Source organism: Festucalex cinctus, chromosome 19 (assembly GCF_051991245.1).
Source record: "Festucalex cinctus isolate MCC-2025b chromosome 19, RoL_Fcin_1.0, whole genome shotgun sequence".
Taxonomy (NCBI): domain Eukaryota; kingdom Metazoa; phylum Chordata; class Actinopteri; order Syngnathiformes; family Syngnathidae; genus Festucalex; species Festucalex cinctus.
The window spans coordinates 8,121,779-8,149,033 of NC_135429.1; the positions used below are offsets into that span (position 1 = coordinate 8,121,779).

General features: G+C 37.0%; 2 protein-coding genes and 1 long non-coding RNA gene across 5 annotated transcripts in view; 1 reads left to right on the top strand and 2 right to left on the bottom strand.

The window, feature by feature from the left end:
• LOC144007057 (uncharacterized) overlaps positions 1–4,820 on the top strand; it is an 86,597-nt gene extending 81,777 nt beyond the window's left edge. For both annotated transcript variants that reach the window (XR_013280051.1, XR_013280049.1), the window contains one exon: positions 4,664–4,820. This is a non-coding gene — a long non-coding RNA (uncharacterized LOC144007057). The remainder of the gene's footprint in view (positions 1–4,663) is intronic.
• LOC144007055 (H-2 class I histocompatibility antigen, Q10 alpha chain-like) overlaps positions 4,223–27,255 on the bottom strand; it is a 40,418-nt gene continuing 17,385 nt past the window's right edge. Inside the window, exons 1-18 of one of the 2 annotated variants that reach the window (XM_077506309.1) lie at positions 17,891–18,342; positions 16,219–16,480; positions 15,128–15,394; positions 14,759–15,037; positions 13,211–13,520; positions 13,033–13,138; positions 12,710–12,941; positions 11,626–11,776; positions 11,491–11,562; positions 10,672–10,762; positions 7,854–7,927; positions 7,392–7,474; positions 6,926–7,008; positions 6,459–6,541; positions 5,997–6,079; positions 5,535–5,617; positions 4,637–4,773; positions 4,223–4,495 (exon numbers count right to left, since the gene is read on the bottom strand). In XM_077506309.1, coding sequence (XP_077362435.1) covers positions 12,915–12,941; positions 13,033–13,138; positions 13,211–13,520; positions 14,759–15,037; positions 15,128–15,394; positions 16,219–16,297 — 1,068 coding nt within the window. In that variant the 5' untranslated portion in view covers positions 16,298–16,480; positions 17,891–18,342 and the 3' untranslated portion in view covers positions 4,223–4,495; positions 4,637–4,773; positions 5,535–5,617; ... (7 more) ...; positions 11,626–11,776; positions 12,710–12,914. Of the gene's footprint in view, positions 4,496–4,636; positions 4,774–5,534; positions 5,618–5,996; positions 6,080–6,458; positions 6,542–6,925; positions 7,009–7,391; positions 7,475–7,853; positions 7,928–10,671; positions 10,763–11,490; positions 11,563–11,625; positions 12,942–13,032; positions 13,139–13,210; positions 13,521–14,758; positions 15,038–15,127; positions 15,395–16,218; positions 16,481–17,890; positions 18,343–27,255 lie in introns of those variants that run through there. The other variant, XM_077506308.1, reaches the window with a different exon arrangement.
• On the bottom strand, positions 19,803–25,145 carry ccka (cholecystokinin a). Its single transcript, XM_077506310.1, has 4 exons — positions 25,043–25,145; positions 24,655–24,769; positions 24,436–24,582; positions 19,803–20,059 (listed from the first exon to the last, which is right to left on the bottom strand). Exons 2-4 carry the CDS (start codon positions 24,767–24,769, stop codon positions 19,917–19,919), a joined length of 405 nt encoding a protein of 134 aa, XP_077362436.1. The 5' UTR covers positions 25,043–25,145; the 3' UTR covers positions 19,803–19,916.

Consider the following 27,255-nt stretch of genomic DNA (forward strand, 5'->3'; position numbering starts at 1 on the left):
ATAAGTATTTCAAGAATATTTTTTATTTGTATATATAAGTATTTCAAGAATATTTTTTATTTGTATATATAAGTATTTCAAGAATATTTTTTATTTGTATATATAAGTATTTCAAGAATATTTTTTGTATGAATATTTATATATAAGTATTTCAAGAATATTTTTTGTGTGAATATGTATATATAAGTATTTCAATAATATTTTTTGTATGAATATATATATATATATATATATATAAGTATTTCAAGAATATTTTTTTATTTGTATATATAAGTATTTCAAGAATATTTTTTATTTGTATATATAAGTATTTCAAGAATATTTTTTATTTGTATATATAAGTATTTCAAGAATATTTTTTGCGTGAATATGTATATATAAGTATTTCAAGAATATTTTTTGTATGAATATCTATATATAAGTATTTCAAGAATATTTTATGCATGAATATCTATATATAAGTATTTCAAGAATATTTTTTATTTGTATATATAAGTATTTCAAGAATATTTTTTTGTATGAATATCTATATATAAGTATTTCAAGAATATTTTTTGCATGAATATGTATATATAAGTATTTCAAGAATATTTTTTGCATGAATATGTATATATAAGTATTTCAAGAATATTTTTTGTATGAATATCTATATATAAGTATTTCAAGAATATTTTTTTGTATGAATACGTATATATAAGTATTTCAATAATATTTGTTTTTTGGTATATATAAGTATTTCAAGAATATTTTTTGTATGAATATGTATATATAAGTATTTCAAGAATATTTTTTTGTATGAATATCTATATATAAGTATTTCAAGAATATTTTTTTTTGTATATATAAGTATTTCAAGAATATTTTTTGTGTGAATATGTATATATAAGTATTTCAAGAATATTTTTTATTTGTATATATAAGTATTTCAAGAATATTTTTTATTTGTATATATAAGTATTTCAAGAATATTTTTTGTATATATAAGTATTTCAAGAATATTTTTTTGCATGAATAGCTATATATAAGTATTTCAAGAATATTTTTTGTATGAATATCTATATATAAGTATTTAAAGAATATTTTTTATTTGTATATATAAGTATTTCAAGAATATTTTTTTATTTGTATATATAAGTATTTCAATAATATTTTTGTTTTGGTATATATAAGTATTCCAAGAATATTTTTTGTATGAATATCTATGTATAAGTATTTCAAGAATATTTTTTGCATGAATAGCTATATATAAGTATTTCAAGAATATTTATTTTTGTATATATAAGTATTTCAAGAATATTTTTTTATTTGTATATATAAGTATTTCAAGAATATTTTTTGCATGAATATCTACATATAAGTATTTCAAGAATATTTTTTATATATATAAGTATTTCAAGAATATTTTTTGTATATATAAGTATTTCAAGAATATTTTTTGTATGAATATGTATATATAAGTATTTCAAGAATATTTTTTATTTGTATATATAAGTATTTCAAGAATATATTTTTTTGTATATATAAGTATTTCAAGAATATATTTTTTTGTATATATAAGTATTTCAAGAATATTTTTTTGTATGAATATCTATATATAAGTATTTCAAGAATATTTTTTTTTGTATATATAAGTATTTCAAGAATATTTTTTGTGTGAATATGTATATATAAGTATTTCAAGAATACTTTTGTATATATAAGTATTTTAAAGAATATTTTTTGTATATATAAGTATTTCAAGAATATTTTTTTGCATGAATAGCTATATATAAGTATTTCAAGAATATTTTTTGTATGAATATCTATATATAAGTATTTAAAGAATATTTTTTATTTGTATATATAAGTATTTCAAGAATATTTTTTTATTTGTATATATAAGTATTTCAATAATATTTTTGTTTTGGTATATATAAGTATTTCAATAATATTTTTGTTTTGGTATATATAAGTATTTCAAGAATATTTTTTGCATGAATAGCTATATATAAGTATTTCAAGAATATTTTTTTATTTGTATATATAAGTATTTCAAGAATATTTTTTATATATATAAGTATTTCAAGAATATTTTTTGTATATATAAGTATTTTAAAGAATATTTTTTTATTTGTATATATAAGTATTTCAAGAATATTTTTTGTATGAATATGTATATATAAGTATTTCAAGAATATTTTTTATTTGTATATATAAGTATTTCAAGAATATATTTTTTTGTATATATAAGTATTTCAAGAATATTTTTTGCATGAATATCTATATATAAGTATTTCAAGAATATTTTTTTATTTGTGTATATATAAGTATTTCAAGAATATTTTTGTATGAATATTTATATATAAGTATTTCAAGAATATTTTTTGTGTGAATATGTATATATATATAAGTATTTCAAGAATAGTTTTTTATTTGTATATATAAGTATTTCAAGAATAGTTTTTTATTTGTATATATAAGTATTTCAAGAATATTTTTTATTTGTATATATAAGTATTTCAAGAATATTTTTTTTTTGTATATATAAGTATTTCAAGAATATTTTTTGCATGAATATTTATATATAAGTATTTCAAGAATATTTTTTGTATGAATATATATATATAAGTATTTCAAGAATATTTTTTATATATATAAGTATTTCAAGAATATTTTTTGTGTGAATATGTATATATATATATATATATATAAGTATTTCAAGAATAGTTTTTTATTTGTATATATAAGTATTTCAAGAATAGTTTTTTATTTGTATATATAAGTATTTCAAGAATATTTTTTATTTGTATATATAAGTATTTCAAGAATATTTTTTTTTTGTATATAAGTATTTCAAGAATATTTTTTGCATGAATATGTATATATAAGTATTTCAAGAATATTTTTTGTATGAATATGTATATATAAGTATTTCAAGAATATTTTTTATATATATAAGTATTTCAAGAATATTTTTTGTGTGAATATGTATATATATATATAAGTATTTCAAGAATAGTTTTTTATTTGTATATATAAGTATTTCAAGAATAGTTTTTTATTTGTATATATAAGTATTTCAAGAATATTTTTTATTTGTATATATAAGTATTTCAAGAATATTTTTTTTTTGTATATATAAGTATTTCAAGAATATTTTTTGCATGAATATGTATATATAAGTATTTCAAGAATATTTTTTGTATATATAAGTATTCCAAGAATATTTTTTGTATATATAAGTATTTCAAGAATATTTTTTGTATATATAAGTATTTCAAGAATATTTTTTATATATATAAGTATTCCAAGAATATTTTTTGTATATATAAGTATTTCAAGAATATTTTTTGTATATATATAAGTATTTCAAGAATATTTTTTGTATGAATATGTATATATAAGTATTTCAAGAATATTTTTTTTTATATATAAGCATTTCAAGAATATTTTTTGTATATATAAGTATTTCAAGAATATTGTTTGTGTGAATATGTATATATAAGTATTTCAATAATATTTTTTGTATATATAAGTATTTCAAGAATATTTTTTTTTGTATATATAAGTATTTCAAGAATATTTTTTGCATGAATATCTATATATAAGTATTTCAAGAATATTTTTTGTATATATAAGTATTTCAACAATATTTTTTGTATATATAAGTATTTCAACAATATTTTTTGTATATATAAGTATTTCAACAATATTTTTTGTATATATAAGTATTTCAAGAATATTGTTTGTGTGAATATGTATATATAAGTATTTCAATAATATTTTTTGTATATACAAGTATTTCAATAATATTTTTTGTATATACAAGTATTTCAAGATTATTTTTTGTATATACAAGTATTTCAAGATTATTTTTTGTATATACAAGTATTTCAAGATTATTTTTTGTATATACAAGTATTTCAAGAATATTTTTTGTATATATAACTATTTCAAGAATATTTTTTGTATATATAACTATTTCAAGAATATTTTTTGTATATATAACTATTTCAAGAATATTTTTTGTATATATAACTATTTCAAGAATAGATTTTATTTGTGTGTGTATATATATATATATATATATATATATATATATATATATATATATATAAAGTATTTCAAGTACAGTTTTTTGAATGTGTATATTAAGTGTACAAGCTTTTGTATGTAGATGTAAAGTACATGTGTATAACAAGTATGTCTAAAAGTAATTTTTAATAAAGAATGACAGTTTAAATGACTTTCAGCACATTTATTAAAAAGCTTTGAGAACTTGAGTGTTAAAGACTTCTCACATCTTACAAAATAGACCACTTGTGCAAATGAAAACAAGTACCTCCTTCACGTTTACAACAGTGAAGAGCTTTCCACATTAATAGAAATCAAACTGACATTTTCTTCTTTTCACTTAACTTTAAACAAAGTGCGTCCTCTCTGTACTGGCCAGCTGAAACGAATGTCTCAACGCAGCTGTCCCCACTCATTTGGCCTGAATGCAGCTGCCATCCGTCTGTGGGAGAAACAAATGAAACAAATATTGACTTTCACTTGGAGATTTGCTGCCGAGCACAGTTGCCCCTTGTGTTTAATAAACATCCATGGAATCATTTGCACAAGACAACTACTAATTCAGTCAAGTCTGGAAACTTACCATTGCATGTCGTTTTCTCTTTGGCAGGTGAAAGAAGAGACCAGCCCTGGCTTCTTATTGCCCATTAGCTGCTGCACCACCAACTTACTGGATCAGGGTGTGGGCAAACCCGATGCTGGAGGGAGTCCGCCACCTAACTTGCAGATTAAACAGAATAAAAAAGCACCTATTTTAATAATTTAAAAAAAAAAAAAAAAAAAAAAAAAAAAAAAGTCTGCTGCATTTGAACCATCAACAATAAAAGACAAATTGCAATATCTCTTGGAATACTCTATTCACTTTAGCTCTAGGCTAGCAATGGTTCTTAAAGCATGTTTGATATTTATATAGTGGATTTTTATATACAGTGCATGTAATTAGGTATCACAGTCACAGAAATGTGACTCCTTTTGCTTTTTCAGCTTTTAAATTACTACTGCTGTTTGAAAGCATGAAATAATTTTAAGAGACCTAATTCTTTGTTTATTAAATAACTGAACTACTGAAAATGGCTACATGACAAGTATCCTTGTACCTTTTAACCCCCATGGTATGAAGACTAGATTCTCTATGCCCAATGGTTGAGTACATACTGAAAAATAACATTGCCACTCACAATACAATTTAGCTGTAGTAATGCGGAATCAACTGAAAACCTCAGCACCATATATTTGCAAAGACTGGCAACAGTACAAATACATCAGAGAAAACTCATTCTGTTCTTCCTTTAATGGACAACAATCCAACTGTACACATTAAATTGTCCTTATTGGACAGTTTCAGTTCACAGCCCAACGCAAGTGCTTAGATAAAATCATCCAAGAGTTGGGAATGGAACGCGTTTAACAAATGACTGCTATGAGTAAGTTGCCAAAATGTGGGAAGGAAGGTTTTATTTTGTCGTATGAACTAGTGTTACCTGATCTTGCTGCTCAGCCGGCTCACCCACAATGTAAAACAACCTCGGGTGCTGGTTACTTGTGCTCCATCCACCCATTTGCCCTGCAAAATGGAACACTAGTTACAGTCAAAACTGTAGTAACACAGACCACAGCAACAAAAATAACACCTCATTTATTCCGCAACTAGGCGGCAGTCTAGCTAGCCAGGAGGCTAGCTAGCTGTTAGCATGCTAGCTTAGCTAGGCTAGCGTAGCAATAGCTAGGTTAGCTTAGCTAAGCTAAGCTAGCTCCATTCCCCGTGTGGTGACGGGTGGAAAGGCACCGCCGACCGACTGACAAGCGGACCAGCCGCAAAAAGGGGGCGGCTAACCCGCTTGCCAGCCGGCCAGCGGTGCCTTTCCACCCGTCATTACAGGGAATGGAGCATGGGAAAAAATGTGGGAAGGAAGGTTTTATTTTGTCGTGTGAACTAGTGTTACCTGATCTTGCGGCTCAGCCGGCTCACCCACAACATAAAACAACCTCGGGTGCTGGTTACTCGTGCTCCATCCACCCATTTGCCCTGCAAAATGGAACACTAGTTACAGTCAAAACTGTAGTAACACAGACCACAGCAACAAAAATAACACCTCATTTATTCCGCAACTAGGCGGCAGTCTAGCTAGCCAGGAGGCTAGCTAGCTGTTAGCATGCTAGCTTAGCTAGGCTAGCGTAGCAATAGCTAGGTTAGCTTAGCTAAGCTAAGCTAGCTCCATTCCCCGTGTGGTGACGGGTGGAAAGGCACCGCCGACCGACTGACAAGCGGACCAGCCGCAAAAAGGGGGCGGCTAACCCGCTTGCCAGCCGGCCAGCGGTGCCTTTCCACCCGTCATTACAGGGAATGGAGCATGGGAAAAAATGTGGGAAGGAAGGTTTTATTTTGTCGTGTGAACTAGTGTTACCTGATCTTGCGGCTCAGCCGGCTCACCCACAACGTAAAACAACCTCGGGTGCTGGTTACTCGTGCTCCATCCACCCATTTGCCCTGCAAAATGGAACACTAGTTACAGTCAAAACTGTAGTAACACAGACCACAGCAACAAAAATAACACCTCATTTATTCCGCAACTAGGCGGCAGTCTAGCTAGCCAGGAGGCTAGCTAGCTGTTAGCATGCTAGCTTAGCTAGGCTAGCGTAGCAATAGCTAGGTTAGCTTAGCTAAGCTAAGCTAAGCTAGCTCCATTCCCCGTGTGGTGACGGGTGGAAAGGCACCGCCGACCGACTGACAAGCGGACCAGCCGCAAAAAGGGGGCGGCTAACCCGCTTGCCAGCCGGCCAGCGGTGCCTTTCCACCCGTCATTACAGGGAATGGAGCATGGGAAAAAATGTGGGAAGGAAGGTTTTATTTTGTCGTGTGAACTAGTGTTACCTGATCTTGCGGCTCAGCCGGCTCACCCACAACGTAAAACAACCTCGGGTGCTGGTTACTCGTGCTCCATCCACCCATTTGCCCTGCAAAATGGAACACTAGTTACAGTCAAAACTGTAGTAACACAGACCACAGCAACAAAAATAACACCTCATTTATTCCGCAACTAGGCGGCAGTCTAGCTAGCCAGGAGGCTAGCTAGCTGTTAGCATGCTAGCTTAGCTAGGCTAGCGTAGCAATAGCTAGGTTAACTTAGCTAAGCTAAGCTAAGCTAGCTCCATTCCCCGTGTGGTGACGGGTGGAAAGGCACCGCCGACCGACTGACAAGCGGACCAGCCGCAAAAAGGGGGCGGCTAACCCGCTTGCCAGCCGGCCAGCGGTGCCTTTCCACCCGTCATTACAGGGAATGGAGCATGGGAAAAATGTGGGAAGGAAGGTTTTATTTTGTCGTGTGAACTAGTGTTACCTGATCTTGCGGCTCAGCCGGCTCACCCACAACGTAAAACAACCTCGGGTGCTGGTTACTCGTGCTCCATCCACCCATTTGCCCTGCAAAATGGAACACTAGTTACAGTCAAAACTGTAGTAACACAGACCACAGCAACAAAAATAACACCTCATTTATTCCGCAACTAGGCGGCAGTCTAGCTAGCCAGGAGGCTAGCTAGCTGTTAGCATGCTAGCTTAGCTAGGCTAGCGTAGCAATAGCTAGGTTAGCTTAGCTAAGCTAAGCTAGCTCCATTCCCCGTGTGGTGACGGGTGGAAAGGCACCGCCGACCGACTGACAAGCGGACCAGCCGCAAAAAGGGGGCGGCTAACCCGCTTGCCAGCCGGCCAGCGGTGCCTTTCCACCCGTCATTACAGGGAATGGAGCATGGGAAAAAATGTGGGAAGGAAGGTTTTATTTTGTCGTGTGAACTAGTGTTACCTGATCTTGCGGCTCAGCCACAACGTAAAACAACCTCGGTTGCTGGTTACTTGTGCTCCATCCACCCATTTGCCCTGCAAAATGGATCACAGGAACACTAGTTACAGCAACAAAAATGACACTTCATTTACTTCGCAACTAGGCGGAAGTCTGCAGAGTGCAAAGTTTCACACAAATTTAGAGGCACTGTACAACACGTAACAAATCAAATCTGAATCCGTTTCTGTTAAAGGGGTATATTTTTGGAACATTTATGAAATTGACTTGAAAAAAAATTGTGTTCAACATGTTTAGCGTTTATTGGGGGGTGGGAGTCAGTTACATCAATACACAGTTGTGTTCCAATGTAATTTTTAGCATGTTTGACCAACTCATCTAATACATCAACACAAATTACTAATAAGATTATTTCATGTGTAATACACCAAGCAATGTCCTTTTAGTGATTTCCACAGACACTTGTTCAACCCTTCAAAATTTAATCTGGTGATAAAACACCTGTAGTCAAGATAACCTTGGTCAAATATGAAGCAAAAGGTAAGTGAAATGTGATGTTCCTCCTTCCAGACAGTCAAGTGTCTTCGCAAAATTGTGAAATCCAAATAACGGGCAAAGTAGTCAAGAAGGGATGTCATTTTACTTCATAAGAAAGGATGTGAATATAGAAAGATGGCAAATTCAAACATTTCAAGAGACAACTGGAGGAATAATTGACAAGAGGCATAGTTGAAACACTACAGCCCAGGGGAGAGTGAAGGGGAAGAGGAGGAATGAGAAGGGAGAGAGCGCGAGAGAGGGGGGGGGGGGGGAAGTCCACGCAAAAGCCACACGGACAAACCAAAAAGGTTAGAATGTTCTTCTCAGGGTCAACCAGACAGACAAAAAACAAACCCTTTGTATGATCCTCCATCATGTCTGGAGAAGAAAGTATGAGGCCAGTAAATAAAAGTACACCTTACAGACTGAACCAAAGCGACAGAAGACAGACAAATTGGATAGTCTGTGATGATAAAGATGAAGTTTGACCTTCCAACAAGACAATTCCAAGCATGCCTCCAAATCCGTTTGGTTGGAAATCAAATGCTGGAAGATTCTTAAGTGGCCATAGCCACTTAAATAAAATATTGAATCTCTGAGATGTGGAGAAAAAAAAAAAAAAAGTTGCCAAACTAGGCCAATATTTTAAAGAAGCGTAGAACTTCTCCCATGAAAAACGGGCAAAGAAACCTGTAGATGGATGCAAGAACCTGTCAAGCAAGACTTCACATGAATTATGTCATAATTCCCAAAGAGTTTTGTACTGTACTTACCAAGTATGGCTGTGAGCCTTGAGGAGTTGAATAATTTTCTTGTATTGCTATATAATAATGTAAACTGTCATTCAAGTTGCATTCAATGTGATATTGGGGGGGGGGGGGGGGGGGGGGGGGGTTGGGTAAATGTCCACTTTACTGAGATGCCAAACAGTAATTTAATCCAAGCATGTACTCGTGTTTTTTTTGTTTGTTTTGTTTTAAACAAAGGGGCACCCCAAGTTGTTTCCAACTGATGATGGCAAATTCAAACATTTCAAGAGACAACTGGAGGAATAATTAACAAGACGCATCGTTTAAACACTACAGCCCAGGGGAGAGTGAAGGGGAAGAGGAGGAATGAGAAGGGTGGGTGAGAGAGAGAGAGAGAGAGAGGGGAAAAAAATAAAAAAATAAATAGTCCACGCAAAAGCCACACGGACAAACCAAAAAGGTTAGAATGTTCTTCTCATGGTCAACCAGCCAGACAAGACAAAAAAAAATAAAATATAAAAACCTTTGTATCATGTGTGGAGAAGAAAGTACGAGGCCAGTAAATAAAAGCACACCTTACAGACTGATCCAAAGCAACAGAAGACAGACAAATTGGATAGTCTGTGATGATAAAGATGAAGTTTGACCTTCCAACAAGAATTCCAAGCATGCCTCCAAATCCCAGTTTGGTTGGAAATCAAATGCTGGAAGATTCTTAAGTGGCCATAGCCACTTAAATAAAATATTTAATCTCTGAGATGTGGAGACAAAAAAAGAAAGTTGCCAAACTAGGCCAATATTTTAAAGAAACGTAGAACTTCTCCCATGAAAAACGGGCAAAGAAACCTGTAGATGGATGCAAGAACCTGTCAAGCAAGACTTCACATGAATTATGTCATAATTCCCAAAGAGTGTTGTACTGTACTTACCAAGTATGGCTGTGAGCCTTGAGGGGTTGAATAATTTTCTTGTATTGCTATATAATAATGTAAACTGTCATTCAAGTTGCATTCAATATGATATTGGGGGGTAAATGTCCACTTTACTGAGATGCCAAACAGTAATTTAATCCAAGCATGTACTCGTGTTTTTTTTTCCTTCTTCTTAAACAAAGGGGCACCCCAAGTTGTTTCCAACTGAAAATTTGAAATTCGACTGGGCCCTTCTACTGCACAAAAATTGCTGTTCCTCAATCGAACCACCTGAGTTACACAAGCACTCGGTACACAAAGCACAATGTCAAGTATTCACATTTACTCTGCAGTCGGCACAATCCCAAAAAATTAATGACAAACAGAATTTCAAAGTCATGCTCTTTATTGTTGCTGGGTGTCATGCATACGACAGGGTACAAATTACCAATTGACAAAACAGTTACATTACCAAGTCATTTCACCAATTGCTATGTTAAGTTTTATTATACACAAAAGTACGCAATATTGGCAGGAATGATGATCCAAAAATGTACAAATGTACAATTAACTGACCGAGTGAAGATTTTTTTTTTTTGTGGTCGTCGTGTGAACTGTTACCTGGTCTCGTTTCATCCGGCTCATCAACCGCAACGTAAAACAGCCCAGATTAGCTTGGTGCTGATCGGTTCTTGATCCCGACCCATCTGCCCTGCAACACATCACAGAAACAAAAATAAAACTACATTAGTAGGTTAAAAACGATTCCACATTTACGCTGCGACAAAGCGGCCTCCACATTACGCTGCAACAAGGCGGCCTAGCTAGCTGTTTAGCAGGCTAGGCGGCCTAGCTAGCTGTTTAGCAGGCTAGGCGGCCTAGCTAGCTGTTTAGCAGGCTAGCTTAGTTAAGCTAAAGTTAGCTATAGGTCTGGTGATGTTCGAGACTCCGCGCATTTGAAAACGGCGTTTACAAAGATATTAAAAAAAATAAAATAAAACGTCACAACACTATTTCAGCGTACACTTTACTGACGAATGATTTTTGCAGCAACACACGGCCCAGTAGAAAAGCCCCATCATACAGTCAGTGTTGGTTAACGTACAGACTGGGGACAAACGTGGAACAAAGAAACAAATATAAAAAAAACTCCATGTATAGTCGTCGCTTTGCTCTGCAAGCGATGTTGCATCTGCAACTTTCTTGCGTGGCCATCATATCGGTGCAAACAATTTACCTAAAAAATAAAAATTGATGTGCCTGTGTGTGAAAACTTTATTAGACAAACATTTCAACAATCAACACTCACGGTTCAATTCCCAATTTAAGCAATCAAGCGTGTGAAAGACAACAACTTAAAAAAAATGCTAGCCAGCCTAAAACCTAACATTAACCAACAAAAAGCAAACATTGAAACGATGGCAAAACGAGCAAACCCACCGAGGTAAATGAAGCGAAATGAAGCGAATTGTGACGCGCTCAAATCTCAGCCGCTGTTATGTTCCTCAAATCCTGCAAGAAGCAAAATGTCATCGTCAGAAAGGCCAACAAACATTTGCTCGTGTGCTCACCTACCTGAACGACGACCCGGAGTGCAATCGCCATCTTGCCGCACACCTGTCGCGTTATAAGCTGCAAGCCTGACGTCAATCTACCAATCAAATTCTTCCACTTGTTGCACGCATGCGCCAACTGCTGGCTTGTCATCATGACTGCAAAAGTATTGCTTTTCACGCCACAAAAGTCAAAGTCAGTCATTAACCAAAGTTATTTTTGTATTTCTCTTTTAATTATGTATTTTTCTTTCATTAACACGATTGTTTCCAACAATTTTACACGTGTGTAGTTAGCGGTTTTGGCACTTGGACTGGAAAGGCATTCCAGATCATCAGGCACCACACTGTCGCCATCTAATGGTCAGTATAGGAAATGCTATTGATCAGTAGTTCTGAAAATATGTTACAAGTACCGTAACCTCACCACCAGTGGTATGAGGGCTCTCGTGTGCTACACAAAAGAACCATTCAATAAGAAATATAAATAATACTGAAAACATGAAATAAACATTAAACATAAACAATAAACAAGTAAACTTGTTGCAATGCAGAGAGTCGGTTTGAATGGATGAGTTTATGTGCAATTATTTATAAGGAATATTTTTCACTCGTGCAAATGTTCAAATGCATAATGTGAGCTTACAAAATACAGCCATCAAACATCTGCATTATTTTTTATGTGCACTTGGGCCAAGTACATTCCTGTATTTTAATATTGTTCCAATTTGTTTAGATGCTACTTGGTGTCGAGTTGGAGAACCACTGTGAAGGATGATCGGGGAGGAAAACCAGCAATCAGAAAATATGACATAAATACATTGTTGCTATTCAACTGCTTGATACCAAAAAATAAATCCTTTTCACCATTTCATACAACTCACATGGACAAAAAGTTCTACCTGTAGACAGAAAGAAGGAAGCAACCTGACGAACGCAAACAAATCTCCAATACACCAAATCATGTAAAAGCCGTTGAGTTTCTTAACATAAGCGTCAGAATTGAAAATTATCTCACTGTTTTCAAATCCTGTATGAAGAAGACCACATGAATGCACCTGGAAAAAAAGTCCAACAACACGTGGAGTCCGTGTCAGCTCACTCACCGTGTGACGGCGGTGGCGGCGTCTCACGAGGAAGTGAGATCGGAATCTAGATGGGAAACTGACTCAGAAGCAGGTTCAGCATCAGGCTTGGAAACGGACTCGGAAAGCGGGTCAGAATCTGGCTCGGAAAGCGGGCCTGGAATTGAGCTCAGAATCGCCGTGCAGCAAAGGTGGAAACCGGACAATGACAGGACTGCCAAGGCGTTTAACTTACAAGCTGGAGTGTAGTTGGCTGTAATGAGAAAGACGGCAAAAAAAAAAAAAAAGTTGTGGTTTGTGTTTGTGCCAAATCTTGCTGACAGCGAAACATTTGTGTCCCTCACTTGGTGGCCTTTTGTGACGCATGACGAGGAGCACGAGTAGCGGTGCCAACAGAGCGAGGAGCGCCAAGGGGACAGCGATGGCCAGCGCCATCTTCCTAGTTTCTTCCTCTTGACCACACGTGAGAAGAAAGACATGTGAAATAATAACACGCAAGGATCACGTGCATGCGTGTGTCACCTTGGGTGAGCGTGTTGCTCAGGATGCTGCTTCTGTCCAGCTCGGTGACCAGGTCGTCCTTGACGCCGGACAGCTGGAAGACGCATTCTTAGCGGCCCTCCGCGCCGGCCGTCAGCTCCGCTTTCAGGTGGGCCGTCGTCTGTAAAGTTCCGACGTGGTTGGGGAGGAGCTCTTCCCATCTCCACGTCCTCGTGGAGCTCCTCGCCGTCTTTCCTCCAAAACAGGGCGGACGCCGCCGGGTAGAAACCGCTCGCGTGGCACGTGATGGGCGACGAAGGAGTCTTCTGCAGCAGCGACACCACCGGCAGCTCTGACAGGGAACGCACGTGGGCACGATGTGTGAGAGGCCAAATACGGAAGAATGAATTGTGGAAAGAAAATGAAATGATGGCGGATTAAGTGACTGTATGTATGAGAGGAGCAAGTATGTAAACAATAACAGATGAATAACATTTGTGAGAGAATGGCAGATGGAGAGAATGCGTGAGAGGAGAAAATATGATGCGAGCAATTAGAAAGAGGGAGAGAAACTGTGAACTCAGAAAGATAAGAGAGGAAGGAATGTAGCCATTATTGTGAGAGGACAAGTAGAAAAGTAGAAGAGATGGATAGAATGTGTTAACATACTACAGTTATGGGTAATGTGTGTGAGAGGAATGAAGTTGGAGAACGTGAGCATGGCGGATCAAGTGGATGTGTGACAGGACTAAATAAAAAAATAATAAATTAACAAAGAGGTACAGAATGAAAGATGGAGAGAATGAGAGCATATGACAAAGAGGGAATGTACACTTAAATACTAATGATGGATTGAGTGTGTGAGAGGATCAAATGTGAAGAGAAAATGTGCAGAGGGAAGATGAAGCCAGAAGACAAAATATTAAAATCAAGGAAGATGGAGATAAAGTGAGAAAATGATAAATGTAGACTAGACAATGTTTGAGAAGATTTCAGATGTGTGAAAGATGGGGAGATTTTGTGAGGACAAAAAAATCTTAATGGAAAAAAAAAAAAAAACTACATATGGCAGTTGCCTGAGAGCACCAAATGTTGACAGAAAATGCAAAGTGGAAAATTTGGGAGAAATGTGTAAAAATATTAAGTTATAGTTAAGGTATGTGAGAAGACAAAAGATGGAAAAAATAAGAGGCTAAAGATGGAGTGAATGTGAGAGGAGAAATATTAAGAGAAGATGCAAGAGGAGAAAGATGGAGAAAATGTGTGAGAGCATAAAAATTGCCAGATGTGACATGATGAAAGATGAAGGGAATGTGTCAATGGACAAAAGATGGAAAGAAAAAAGATGAATATTTGGTGTGAGAGGACCAAATCAGAGAGAAAATGTGAGTTGGAAAAATTGGGAGAATGTGCAAAAATTATGCAACGTTATCGTGTATATGGAAAAATAGAAGACAAAGGATGAAATGTGCAAGAGGAAGAACAGTGAGTAAAATGGAGGCAAGTGTGAAATGGGGGAAGGTGAGAGGGCGGTAGGAGAGCATGCATGTTGCATGGTCAGCCATGTTCCTCCAGGGGGCGTGCTGGTACCTGTTCTCATCAGGAAGTCCCTGCCAATGCTCACATACTTCTTTAAGTAATAAGGACAATCCTCAGTGTAGTAATACTTCTTGAGTTGATTCCTCAGGTCCAGTTGGTCCCACTTGTGTTTGGTGGCGACGGCACGCGGCTGAACTGCGATCCATCTCAACGTTGACAACTCAAACGACAGGAAGTCTTCGCCGTCGTAACTGATGGATTCCCAACCGTGAACCTCGTCAGTCTCATCGTCCCATTCGCAGCCGTACATCACCTGGGTCATGTGAACACCTGAAACAATCACACACACGCACGACTTACACCAGAGCATGATGTTGTTTTTGGTTTTTGTTTTAGTTTTCTGGTTGAAGGTAAACAAACCTCCAGTTTGGTTGAAGCGCTTTCGAAGAATGTCAATGTTGACTTTGTAGATCGGCTCAGAATCAATAATGCTCTGTGTCTCTTCCTGCCAGTAGTTTGGCTCGTCAGCTGTGATTTTGTTCGTCCAGTCCTGCTTGGCTTCCAATTTCTTGCTCTTGCTGTCGTAGCGAACAATTTGAATGTCGTCAACATGAGCAACCTCCAAGTACGCTGGCAGGTTTGGAATGTTAGAGAACGTAGTTTGGAAATACTTGAGCGTGTGAACCACTGAAAGAGAAAACGCACACACAAAAAATATGTTTGCTTTATGTCCAAATATCTTGAACTATTCGTAATTGAAATGATGTCTAAACTTTAAACACCTTGACATATTTTTGAGGAAACAATTCCTTTTATTACTGTTAAGCTACATACAAATCAACGCAAACACTTCCTTAAGTTTGCTATTCAAACTTTTCAATACATACTTTGCTGATAAATACATTTTGTATTATTCAGGTTGATTCAAGATTCATTCTGTTGATATATTCCATTTCAACCATTACAAATGTGCAATCTGAGAGGGCTGAGTCATGAAATACTTCAGTGAATCAGTGAAACAGAAAATACACTAACATTTTGTTTGAGGTCCACAAATCTTTGACAATCCATATTTGAAATGATTCCGTTTTCAAATTTCCACATAACTTCTTCTAGAGAAAAAACATCTTAATTAAGTGATCTTTATATCTATTTTTTTTTTTTATAAACTCTTCAATTAATTTGACAACATTCGCAATTCATTTATTTTTCCAAACATTCAAGTTGCCAATCAACATGTTCTAATGTATATTCTTTAAAGTAGGCGACACCTCATCAATCGATAGTATGAAGTGCCTTCAATAAGTTTCCAGACTTTTATCGTAGACTCGAGAATGCTGCGAGAAATATTGATGGATTGACGATGACGGAGGCGTGTCCCGACTGTTGACGACTGCGGAATGACGGACACTCAAACTTCACTCTCGCAGTGGTTCCTTGTTTTGAAAAGCCCTCCATCCCGAGTTGCTTAAAAAGCAACTAACTGGGAGACTCAAGTGACCTGCACTTACCTGCACTTACTTGTGTCACGCTGTGGAGTCGCACAGCCACCACAAACAATCCAATCAAGTTCATCTTCAACATCTTCATCTTTTCAGTCCGACGTCAAAGCAAACCGGAAGCCACTGAAATACTTGCCCGTCGATTACGTCACGTGAGGCGAAACAGGGGCGCTTTCCTTCCTTTCCTGCGGCCGAGCAAGCCGTCAAGGCAAGAAGGAAGCGCTCGTTTGGATCCTTCGGGAAATCAGGTGACCACAGACCAGGGCAGCAGCTATAAAACACAACGTACATGTACATTTCACTTGGGAGTCGGAACGTAAAAAAAAATAAAAAAAAATAAAATAAAATAAAAAATATATATATATATATATGCAATAAACATTACACGCATTAAAGTCAAGCATTAATCAATATTTATGACATTCAGAATATTTGTTCATGTCAAAATATTGGACTCGTTTTTTTCCCCTCATTTGAAATTATGCAAGTATTTAACTCATTAGAAATAGAGGAGGATGAACGTGCGCAGTGGCTCAAAAAATGTTGAAGACGTCCTCATAAACATTAAGTGTTGAAAGAATTAACAAGTGCTCTTCAAATTTGGCGATGGAATTTAGTGGATATTGGAACTTTTTTTTATATACAATGAGAGGACGTATTTCGTTTAAAAAATACATTTCTCAGTGCATATAAAAAAAAAAAGTTCCACTATCACAGCAGCAAAGAAGAAAAAACAACCACAAAGCCTACTGTAATTCCCCCTGATATTAATTTTGATTTCTTCTGACCTACTTGTGACTTTTAGGCAACAACGGTCGTTTTAAATTGTTTTGTAATTAGTTAAGTTGTCGCCATCTCCTGGTCAGCATGAGAAATGCTGTTAGTGACAACCGAGAACGAGAATTCCAAATCAGTGTTCAACTTTTCTTACTCGTTTGAGACGAGAAAATAATTTCAATTTTGGTGTTTCTATATTAAAGCAAAAATCAATTAACGAGTCATATTTCTATTAGATATGTTTCCAAAATTAGAATCCAATTACCAACAGACACGGATCTGACTGCAACAGGGATTTCCAGTGCAGCGTAATATATTTAAGCTTGAAAATTGAAAGGCAGAAATTTGAGGCCTTTGCAGGAAAGTCTATGTATTTTTTATTTATTTATTTATTTATTTGCTTGCTTGTTTTTAAGAAGGGCGTTACATTAGTTGTTTTTGTTTTGTTCTGAAAATGAAAATGAAAAATGACACTTGAAATTAATGAAAATGTAGGACTATTACTGTGCGACATAAAAATAACAGGGGAAGATTTAAACACTAAAATGTCAAAACCATCTACACGATAATCAAAAGGCCATTAACTCAATGCTAACATACATTACAATGTGAAATGCTAGAAACAGCCTAAGGGAAATTAGCATTGATATTAGGGAGATTAAAAACCTTCAAACCAGCCGTTATTGTTACTATACAAGTCATTGAATAGTTTGCCGCATAGGAAATGAAACACAGCAATATTATAGTTTCTCTCATTAGTATGCTGCATCAACCGTTCGCAAAATCGCAGCAGTGAACCATGATGGCAGGTCACATTGAGTATTAGCACACGTGCCCTCGCCCTTTGACCTTCTCTGCATCACACACGCACTTTAGTGATGAAAGCTCTCCACACTCGTGTCACCTCTTGAAACATGACGTTTGACTCGATTGCTGTGTGGCCCCTTCAGATTGTCAGCCTTGCTCATTTGAATGCCAGGATGACACGCACGCACACGGACGAGAAAGCCTCTCTTCCCCAAAGGCATTCCCCAGCCACTTCGCTGAATAATTCACAGAGCCTGCTTTGTTCATCGATCCCCCTACGCGCGCGCACTCACGCACGCACTCCTCACTCACTCACACAGTCACATCTATCAGTTCACAAGGGGATACACGTGGCATAATAGGCAGCTTCATCCCAATTCACCACCATGCCGACTTTTTAGCTCCATTTTAGACCTTTAGCAGCACCGCAGCTGTTATCAGAGTGGTTTGTTCCGTCTTCATTAGCTCGCACGTTGAAAATGAGAATGTCCAATTAATGCGAGTTGAAAAAGGGACTTTCAAAATGAAGCCCACACATGATTGCGCCTAATGATCCCGCTGTCCCTTTGAAAATATTCCCAAGCCCCAAAACGATGCGTTTGCCGACTTTCATCTCCGCGAGTTGACCTTTCCCCCTCGGCATCATTATTGCCTGCCCGCAAAGCCACCGGGATCTTTTTGCGCATACTTGATTTTGTCATGTGACCCTGCGGCAAGCAAGCAATTTCACTGGTACTCACTTCCTGATCCTGCCAGGTGACATTTTGTTTTGGAGCGGATGATTCAGTGTCTTTCCATATGAATTGTAAATCTGTGAATTCCAAGCGACTTGCTGCTGACTCGCTAATGGCGGACACTTTCCCGCGTTCCACTTCCGTAGAAACAGTTGTTAGCTTACTAAAATCATGCCAAATGATTGACATGTTCGTATAGAGAGCAAATTCGTGACATACTGTAGTTGAAGTTTTTTTTTAATTAATGAAATAATATACTGTGGTTGAAGGCATGTTAACCTGGCAATAGTCAGATGGATATTACATATCCTCTCCACGGTAATTTGATCGGGAAAAGGCGGGACATGCTGTACAATAATTCGAGCCGATTGGACGATGCGTCATTCTACACGCTTGTTTTAACCAATCACGGCCACGGGTGAAAATTTTGCATTCATTCTTGTCGAAGGGGGGAAAAGCACGAACATCTTACCAGCTAGAAGTGCACAAAGCGCCTCTCGCTGTTCAACAAGGAAACAGTGAGAAATTCAGCGAGCACAATTCATTGCAGCGTCCATTCGTCCATGTTAGGTTTGTTTTAGCCCCAGGCGTCGGTTTAATCACAGTTGCATATCCCGCCCCCAAACACAATGTCGCTCTGTCGGCAGTTGTCAGCGGGAGCGGTATAAGAGAGGTGTATTCTCCGATTTAGTCAACTCACAAATACCACGAGAATTCATCTTGCGAGAGCAAGGTTAAAGGTTAAAGTTTGTTTTATTTCCTTCCAAGTGAATGCAATACGCTTCCATACCACGCCAAGAGTCTGTCAGACAGTTCTAGCAGAGAGAATCCGGTCACTTTTCGAATTACAATCTTTTTTTATTTTTAATTCTTTCAACTGTGCAGCCCACAGTGGCCTGGTGGAAAGTGGTCCCCAACCAATACTGAGTTAACAGACACGCATACAATCAGTGAAGTAATATGGTAGAATTTCATTTTATTTTTTTGCAAGGACGGTTCTCAGTTATAATACACCAAATTACCAAACAGTACAAGAATTGATGTGTCTTATGTTGAGAAATCCCAACAGAGGTTCACACGACAGTTAAAAATGAAAAATGAGGACAAAAAGCTGTCGTCCGTCTGATCCAGTTGTTTTAAAAGAGCGAGAGACGAGCAGTCATGTTTTTTTTCTTGTTTATTCAGTCTCGTAAGTCTCAATGTACCCTGACACCACATCCCCCCCCCCCCCCACCCCCCCTTCAATATGACAAACAAATCAGTGACAGAGAGGCAAACGTTTGGCATATGTATATTGCATTTAACAGTACATTACAAACAAATGTACAACGTCGTTAAGTAGACTTTTATTGTTTGTGAAGAGACGGCGGATGGTGGCGCGTTTCCATTCTACGACGAGTACTCGTACTCCTCCGCGCTGCGCCGTCCGAAATCCATCCAGCCCATGTAGTCCCTGTCGGCTATCCGGTGGTTGGCGCCGTTCAGGCCGCCGCCTCTGCTGTTGGCTGACGAGTTCCGGCGCACGGAAGCGGCTAGATGGGACAAAACGTTTGATCAACAATTTGTCGGAATTGAGGAGAAAGGTCCTTTTCGAAGCGGTTTGGAATGACGTCAGAGCGAGCCTTTTTACTGCAGTTCTTTGCAGTGCACTAATGCACACGTGCGTCCTTCGCATCCATCATGTTCATGTCATTGGTGAAACGTGACTCCTGAAAGCTGATTGATGCTTTTTTGCGGCTCTCTGTCATTGTTAACGGTCCAGAAAGCAGCCATAATATTAGGTACACTGTTTCCCTGGAGAACTATTTTTGGCTTCAGAGGGGAAAGCTTAATATATGAAAAACAAAAATCGGACGCAATTATCAATCAAATGTTTATGTTCTATTTTGGGATTTTTTTTTTTTGGGGGGGGGGGGGGGGGGGGTGTCCTTCACCCATCTATTCATTGTTTTGAGGAGCTTCTTTGCCATATTCACGCTGCTCACCACGCATACCACCACCCACATTCTGCAATCCGGCAGTTTCATTAAGTTCCCAAAAGTGCAAACTAATTTTTCAAATGATCTGCCCCAAACAAACAAATTGGACATTCTCAACCAATAATAAAACTAACCTCATAATCTAATATCATATTCGAAGCATAACAAAAAACACTTTGTCCCAGAAAATAATGTTTTGATTTAAAAGATGTGCATATATCGAACCGAGCCAGATTGTTCCACTCTGAAATATATCAAAGATACATATCGAATCGTCTTTTATTATATATCTTTACAGTATTTGCAAGTTTGTAAAATTGTATGCAAAATGACAACAAAAAAAGTCACATTGCATCCAACTGAGCTGTACCATATTTAATCGAATCATAAACCCAGAGTCGAACTAGAATCAAATTGTTCCTTCAATTGTTTCGCACCACTCAAATTGAAAACCTTATCGAAAATAATTTGAATACAAGTAGGGGTGTCAGGTGATTATAGTTTTTGTAATTCATCGCATGACTTCAATATTGTAGTTAACTCACAATTAATCACAAATTTTATATCTGTTCTAAATAGACAATACAATACTTTTTTCCCCTAAGTTTTCAAACTTAACATAAAAGTGGAAAAATATCAAACTAACAGAAATATAGCTGCATCTTTTAGTCATTGATTCAGTATTTTCATAATTCATAAAATTGAGTTAAAATTAAAAAGATGTGGCTACTGTACTGTAAAAACGATTGTGACATTGTTTTGTGTTGAGGTAATTTTCTGCCGCTAGATGGCATAATTGCATTTGTAAGACATTGGTGACAGCTCTGTGCATCTTTCTTTTCATCATAACATAAGCTATACAATCTTTAACGTGAAGTAACATTTTTAAAACAGTAAAATACAATTTGACCCCAGGCTCCACAAATATGCATTATTATAAAATGTATTCCTGCTAAATATTGACGTGGACGTGTCTGCTATGTTACAACTGTAATTCCCCCAGTACAGGTTTCCCAGATAAAGTCCGGTTATTAATCGCACGTTAAAAAATCTTTTTAAAAAAATAGTTGCATTCAAGGAACTTTAAATTAACTCAAAATGAATGCACTAATTTTGACACCTGTCAATAATAATAGTTTAAAGATTTACTGTACATAATTACTGCAAATGATGAATGAGTGAAAACTTCTTCCTACTCCCTGAACATGTAAATTATGGAATTTATTGTTGACAAATTTTCATTTCTTCCTTTAAATTTTTATTTCATCCATCCATCCATTTTCTTAACCGCTTAGTCCTCACAAGGGTCGTGTGGGTGCTAGAGCCTATCCCAGCTGGTTTTTGGTCAGTAGGCGGGGTACACCCTGACCTGGTTGCCAGTTGGGGAATTGACTTTTTCTGACTTTTTTTGGATGGCGCTCTCATGTCAAACATGCAACATGGCTGGGAAACAAATCGTAAAAATGTTCTCCAGCTCTCTGATTGGGGATTGCTAACTAAAGCGTACTGAATGTTGTGGCCTGCCAGCCCAGCAAAAAGTTTCTATCCTGCTCTCATAATCTTTATTTATTTATTTTTATCGTGATTGAAGTCAAGCAACATTTCTTCGTGCGGGAGATGTTCTGCTTTCACCCCACCCACAGCCTCCTACGCAACACACACACGAAGCACAACCTTTCAAGTTCCCTGGTGTGCTGAGAAGATTGGCTGCAGAAGGCTCGACAACGACACCTCCCACACCGAAAACATGCAAAGCGAACAGCAAGGAACACGACTCCACGCGGGCACGCACGAATAGCCCAAAGAGATGCTTCTCCATGCGACCTTTGCCATGTTATGCTCTTCTTTGTCGAAAAGTGAAAAGAAGTTTTCTTCTCGGAATTGAGCACAGAAGTGCAGTAGGAAAATATCAAATGTGTGAGCATTTTTGGTCAACTTCCATGAGAGTTTCAGATGGGGAAACTTGCATGACACATTAAACTGCACATTAGCAGGCATTTACTCAAAATAGGTAGCTCACCTTGCTCACGTGGCAAGGGCATCACTTTTTTAATTAAGTTATTTTTACTTCCAACTCAAAGACAAAATGAACAATGTGACAAAATTCAGAAATTGGGGCACTACTGTAGATCTAAACCAATAGTTATCAACTTTTTTCCAGTGATACAACCCCTGTGAAATATATATATTTTTTCCTTCCAAGTACCCCCTAACCAGTAGGGATGGGAACCTCTGGCTACCTCACGATACGATACGATACGCGATACAAGGCTCACGATATGCCGATACCATGATTATCGATATATCCATCCATCCAACCTCTACCGCTTATCCAAGGTCGGGTCACGGGGGCAGCAGCTTTAGGAGGGAAACTCAGACCTCGATCTCCCCAGCCACTTCAACCAGCTCCGCCAGCGGGATCCCAAGGCATTCCTAGGCCAGCTGAGAGACATAGTCTCTCCAACGTGTCCTGGGGCGTCCCCGGGGCCTCCCGCCGGTGGGACATTCCCGGAATACCTCCCCAGGGAGGCGTCTGAACCAGATGCCCGAGCCACCTCAGCTGGCTCCACTCGACGCAGAGGAATCCCTCCCGGATGACCGAGCTTCTCACCCTATCTCTAAGGGAGAGCCCGGACACCCTGTGGAGGAAACTCATTTTGGCTACTTGTATCCGGGATCTTGTTCTTTTGGTATTGATATATTGCTCAGGTGATAAATCCACGATAATCTACAATAAAACTAATAAAATAATAATAATGATAATAATAATGATAATAATAATAATAATAATAATAATAATAATAATAATAAAAATCAAAGAAATATCAATAAATAATCAAAATAAATAAATTAATAAAAATAAAAAAGAATATAACAATAATATAAATATAATATAAATACATAATTTAATATATAAATATAGATTATATATAAATAATGTCAATAAAAAATAAAATAAATTATATATATATATATATATATATATATATATATATATATATATATATATATATATATATATATATATAATAAAAAAAAAAAAAAAGAATTAGCTCAGTTAGCATAATAGTAAAGATCTGCTCCCAAAAATAAATCGTAAACTTACTTTTAAATAAAAATTTCAAATGATTGACTGGGTCGAACCATTCTGGTTTGAGGAAGAATGGCTTTTTTAAGACAATGAAACTGAATGGTCTACTGAATATAAGATTCATTTTATAAACTTAGAATTTGCCGAAATGTTTACATAATGTAATAACTTGTATTCTTTTAATTTTTTTATTATTATTATTATTTTTTTTAAAGCTTGTGTACCCTCATTTGAAAACCACTGATCTAAACCTTCAATTTTGTCAGTTCTTGGGTTGGTCCCATTTAAATTCCACTTAACCCCCCTTGGAAAGTTTCCAACAAACCTCAATTGGGCTTAAGGAATAATATATCTATATTATTTTTTTTCGAAACAAGAAGAATCATCCTTTCATGTATAAGGACAGCGAGTCTCATAACATCTGGCAGCCTTCGTGACAGTATGTCAAAGCTCATCAATTTCCTCCTCGACTCTTTGCCAAGACATCAGAATCAAAAGCCAGCGGCTGGACGAAGGCATCATGCGCTCTTTTTTTTTTTTCTCCCCTTTCTTTCTCCTGGGGGAGAAAAAGTTGAATTTTGAGTAAGTCTCAGAGTGGCCGGAAGACTCGAATAAACACAATTTGAAACCACAAAAGCTTTCCAGAGCAAACTAATTCGTTTTACAAAGCTGCTGTGCACTGGGGGACACTAATTAGTCAGATTGATGTGGCGGTGTAAGCATGGAGGGAAAAGTGCGGGTTGACATCAAGTGAAGAGCTCTTGTCTCCAAATAATGAGAGCCATTTTGTTGATGCCACATTTTTTTTTTTTTTTGAATCCAAAAGGAGGACACTCACCTTTCCTGGACGAGATGAGTCTGGCCAGCAGCTCGCTGAGGTTGGCCCGCGACTCGCCATCCTCTGGAGACGCTTTGAGCTGGGGGGCAGAGCGGCTGTGTCGGATGTGGGGCTCCCCCAAAGTGTGGGCGTCGGCTTCCAGGTGGACTGCGCGCACACATACATGTTACATCACCGTGATGGGGGTTTACAAGGTGGCTGGGGGGGGGGGTCACATACCTTCTCCAGAAGGGGAGCGTTGGTCCTTGTCCCCAAGATGGGAAGAGGATGGGAGCCCCAAAGAGCTTGTGCACAGGACCACCAGAACCACGCACACACTCAGCCCTGCAGGCATCTGGAACACACACACACAAATGAGACAACAAGCTTGACAAGTGTGCATGAAGCAGTCTTTTCATTTGCACTCAATAAAATAAAGACAATGGCAAACGACTACATTTGTTCGTGCTATTTTTGCTTTTCTTCTCTTATCCGTGTTAAAAAAAAAAATCAATCTGTTAGAATAAGCAAATAAGGTTAAAAAACAGAAATGTGAAATAATTAAAACAAAAATTATTCATAGCAAAAAAATGAAAATAAAAGAAATTAATAAAAAAAATATTCTTACCTTGAGAAAAGAGGTTTGATTCGTTGAAGGAGTGCGTGAGCGTTCGGAGAGCACTTCTCCGTTGAGTGGGAAGGAAGCCCCTTTTATACTCTCTCACCGCTCTGCTCTTCTCCAGTGTGCGTGCGCGGTCACAAGCTGTACTGTGCATCCCCAATGTGCGTGTTTGCGCAAAGGCTAATATGGACGTAATTGTTCTTCAGTTTCAACAATACAAGCGTGCAATTGGGTTTTTATTATGTTTGTGCATCATAAACGCATCATGATGGCAGCTTCCTTGCTGACTTGGACTATCAGTGTGTGAGAAAGAACTTGTCATTGTGCTGTAAAATTAATAATCCGCATCAAAAGCATAACTTGGTTATTACTTCCTCCATATTGCCGTTGTGTCATAGTAATATATATGTGTGTGTTAACGTCAAGTGTGCATTTGTCACTGGTGGCAAAAGTACAATTGGTAGTACTGGTAAAAGCAGAAAAACTGTCTTATGTAAGTAACTTTTTTTTTTTTTTTTTTTTTAAATCAACTTTCCCCATTTCTCCCAATGGGTGAACAGTTTTTCTGTGAAATTCAGGTTTGTAAACCACTCTAATGACTAACAGATTCCTGTCGATGGCAGCGTTGAATTGATTTGAGATTGAGCAGAATATACAGATTAGGGTGCGAATCTCGGCCTGTCGCATCGATAATGAGTGACATGTGGGATGTCGGAGAAGTTTGTATAAGTACTAGGGATGACGGCAATATTGTGATATTAACTGCCACAATATGGTCGTCGTCATGTTCACAATATTTAAAAGCGACACATCTGTTCAGGTTGATTTCCATTTGTGCAGTTCTAGCACCCTCTGGTGGCTAGTTTTTTTTATGCAGTTTAATTTTCATTTGGGATGTTTTGGCCCTTCTTTGCTTAAAATCTACACAAATTGTCAGATGAAGGGGATTGTAATATGCTTGTGAAGCGAGTCAATATGTGAAGGAACTCAATGTGGGCTTGCATTAGCGAGTAAGTGCCTCAATATTAAGTATTAGAGATTGGAGGTAGTTTATATGTATCGCTGTTATGTACAAAGGCACAATATTGTACTTTTTTCTTTTTTGTTATGAGCTCATTTTTTTTACAACATTCTGACCTTTTTTAAATCTCGACAACCTCCCCACAATACCGTGATAATTATATTGTGAGCTTCATATCGTGATAATATCGTATCGTGATATTTGGATATCGTTACATCCCTAATAAGTACGATATAAACAAGAATAGAGGTCGTAGAAAGTGTATGTCATGATTGTGAAAAAAGATGATGCAGTTCACAGAGTGAATGATAAATGCCATGAAGGAGAAAAACCATGTTGCATTTCCCATGTTTGTCGAATAAATAAGCCCCAAGATCTGACTAGATTCAACCACCCTTATTTACCTCTTTGTAAGCCTCAGCAGAATTTGAAAAAAGTAGCAAGCCCATTTTGACAAAATAAGGAGTAGAAAGTGATGCTCGCTAATTAAAAAGTTATCCTAAAAATAAATGCTAACCTGTCAAAAGTACAACAAGCAAGTATTTGTACTTTGGTTGTGATCTTGTTTGACATAAGAGACGTTGCGGCCACGTTCCGGACGTCTGTCCCCCCCACACTGTCTCTGTCCAGCCAAGTGGGCTAACCGGGCCCATCGATCGGCCACCCACGCACCGAGTCGATGGCTATTGATCAGCTGTAGCCACTTAATGTTTTGTATGAACAAAGCAAACAACCTGCTGCCAGGGATTAGCTGGTGGAGATAACGCCGTATCTTATCGGAAGTGGGGCGACGCTCACGTTTGGGTCAGGTCATGCAGAAAGGCAATCGCAGTGATAAAAATGTCAATTGCCCACAACAAGTATGTCAATCGCTGATGTTGATAAATAAATTAGCATTGGCTCATATTGCAGCGTATTGCAGCGATCAGTTTTTTTTTTTTTTTTTTAATAAACAGGTACTGATCCCTATCACCATGTAACTCATTCAAGCCCCAAATCGTGTAAAAAGTTTTTTTATTTTTTTATTTTTATCATTCACTCCCAAAAACGTGTTTACAGTTTTTTGTTTTTTTTTAATGCAAGAGCATACCGAAGGCTTTGATGCAGCTTCTGACATGAAGAGGTGGCTTAAGGCCAGCAGGTGGCATCAGAGTATAAGAGATCAGCCAGGGCGATGTTGCAACAAGCTCTGTTTGTC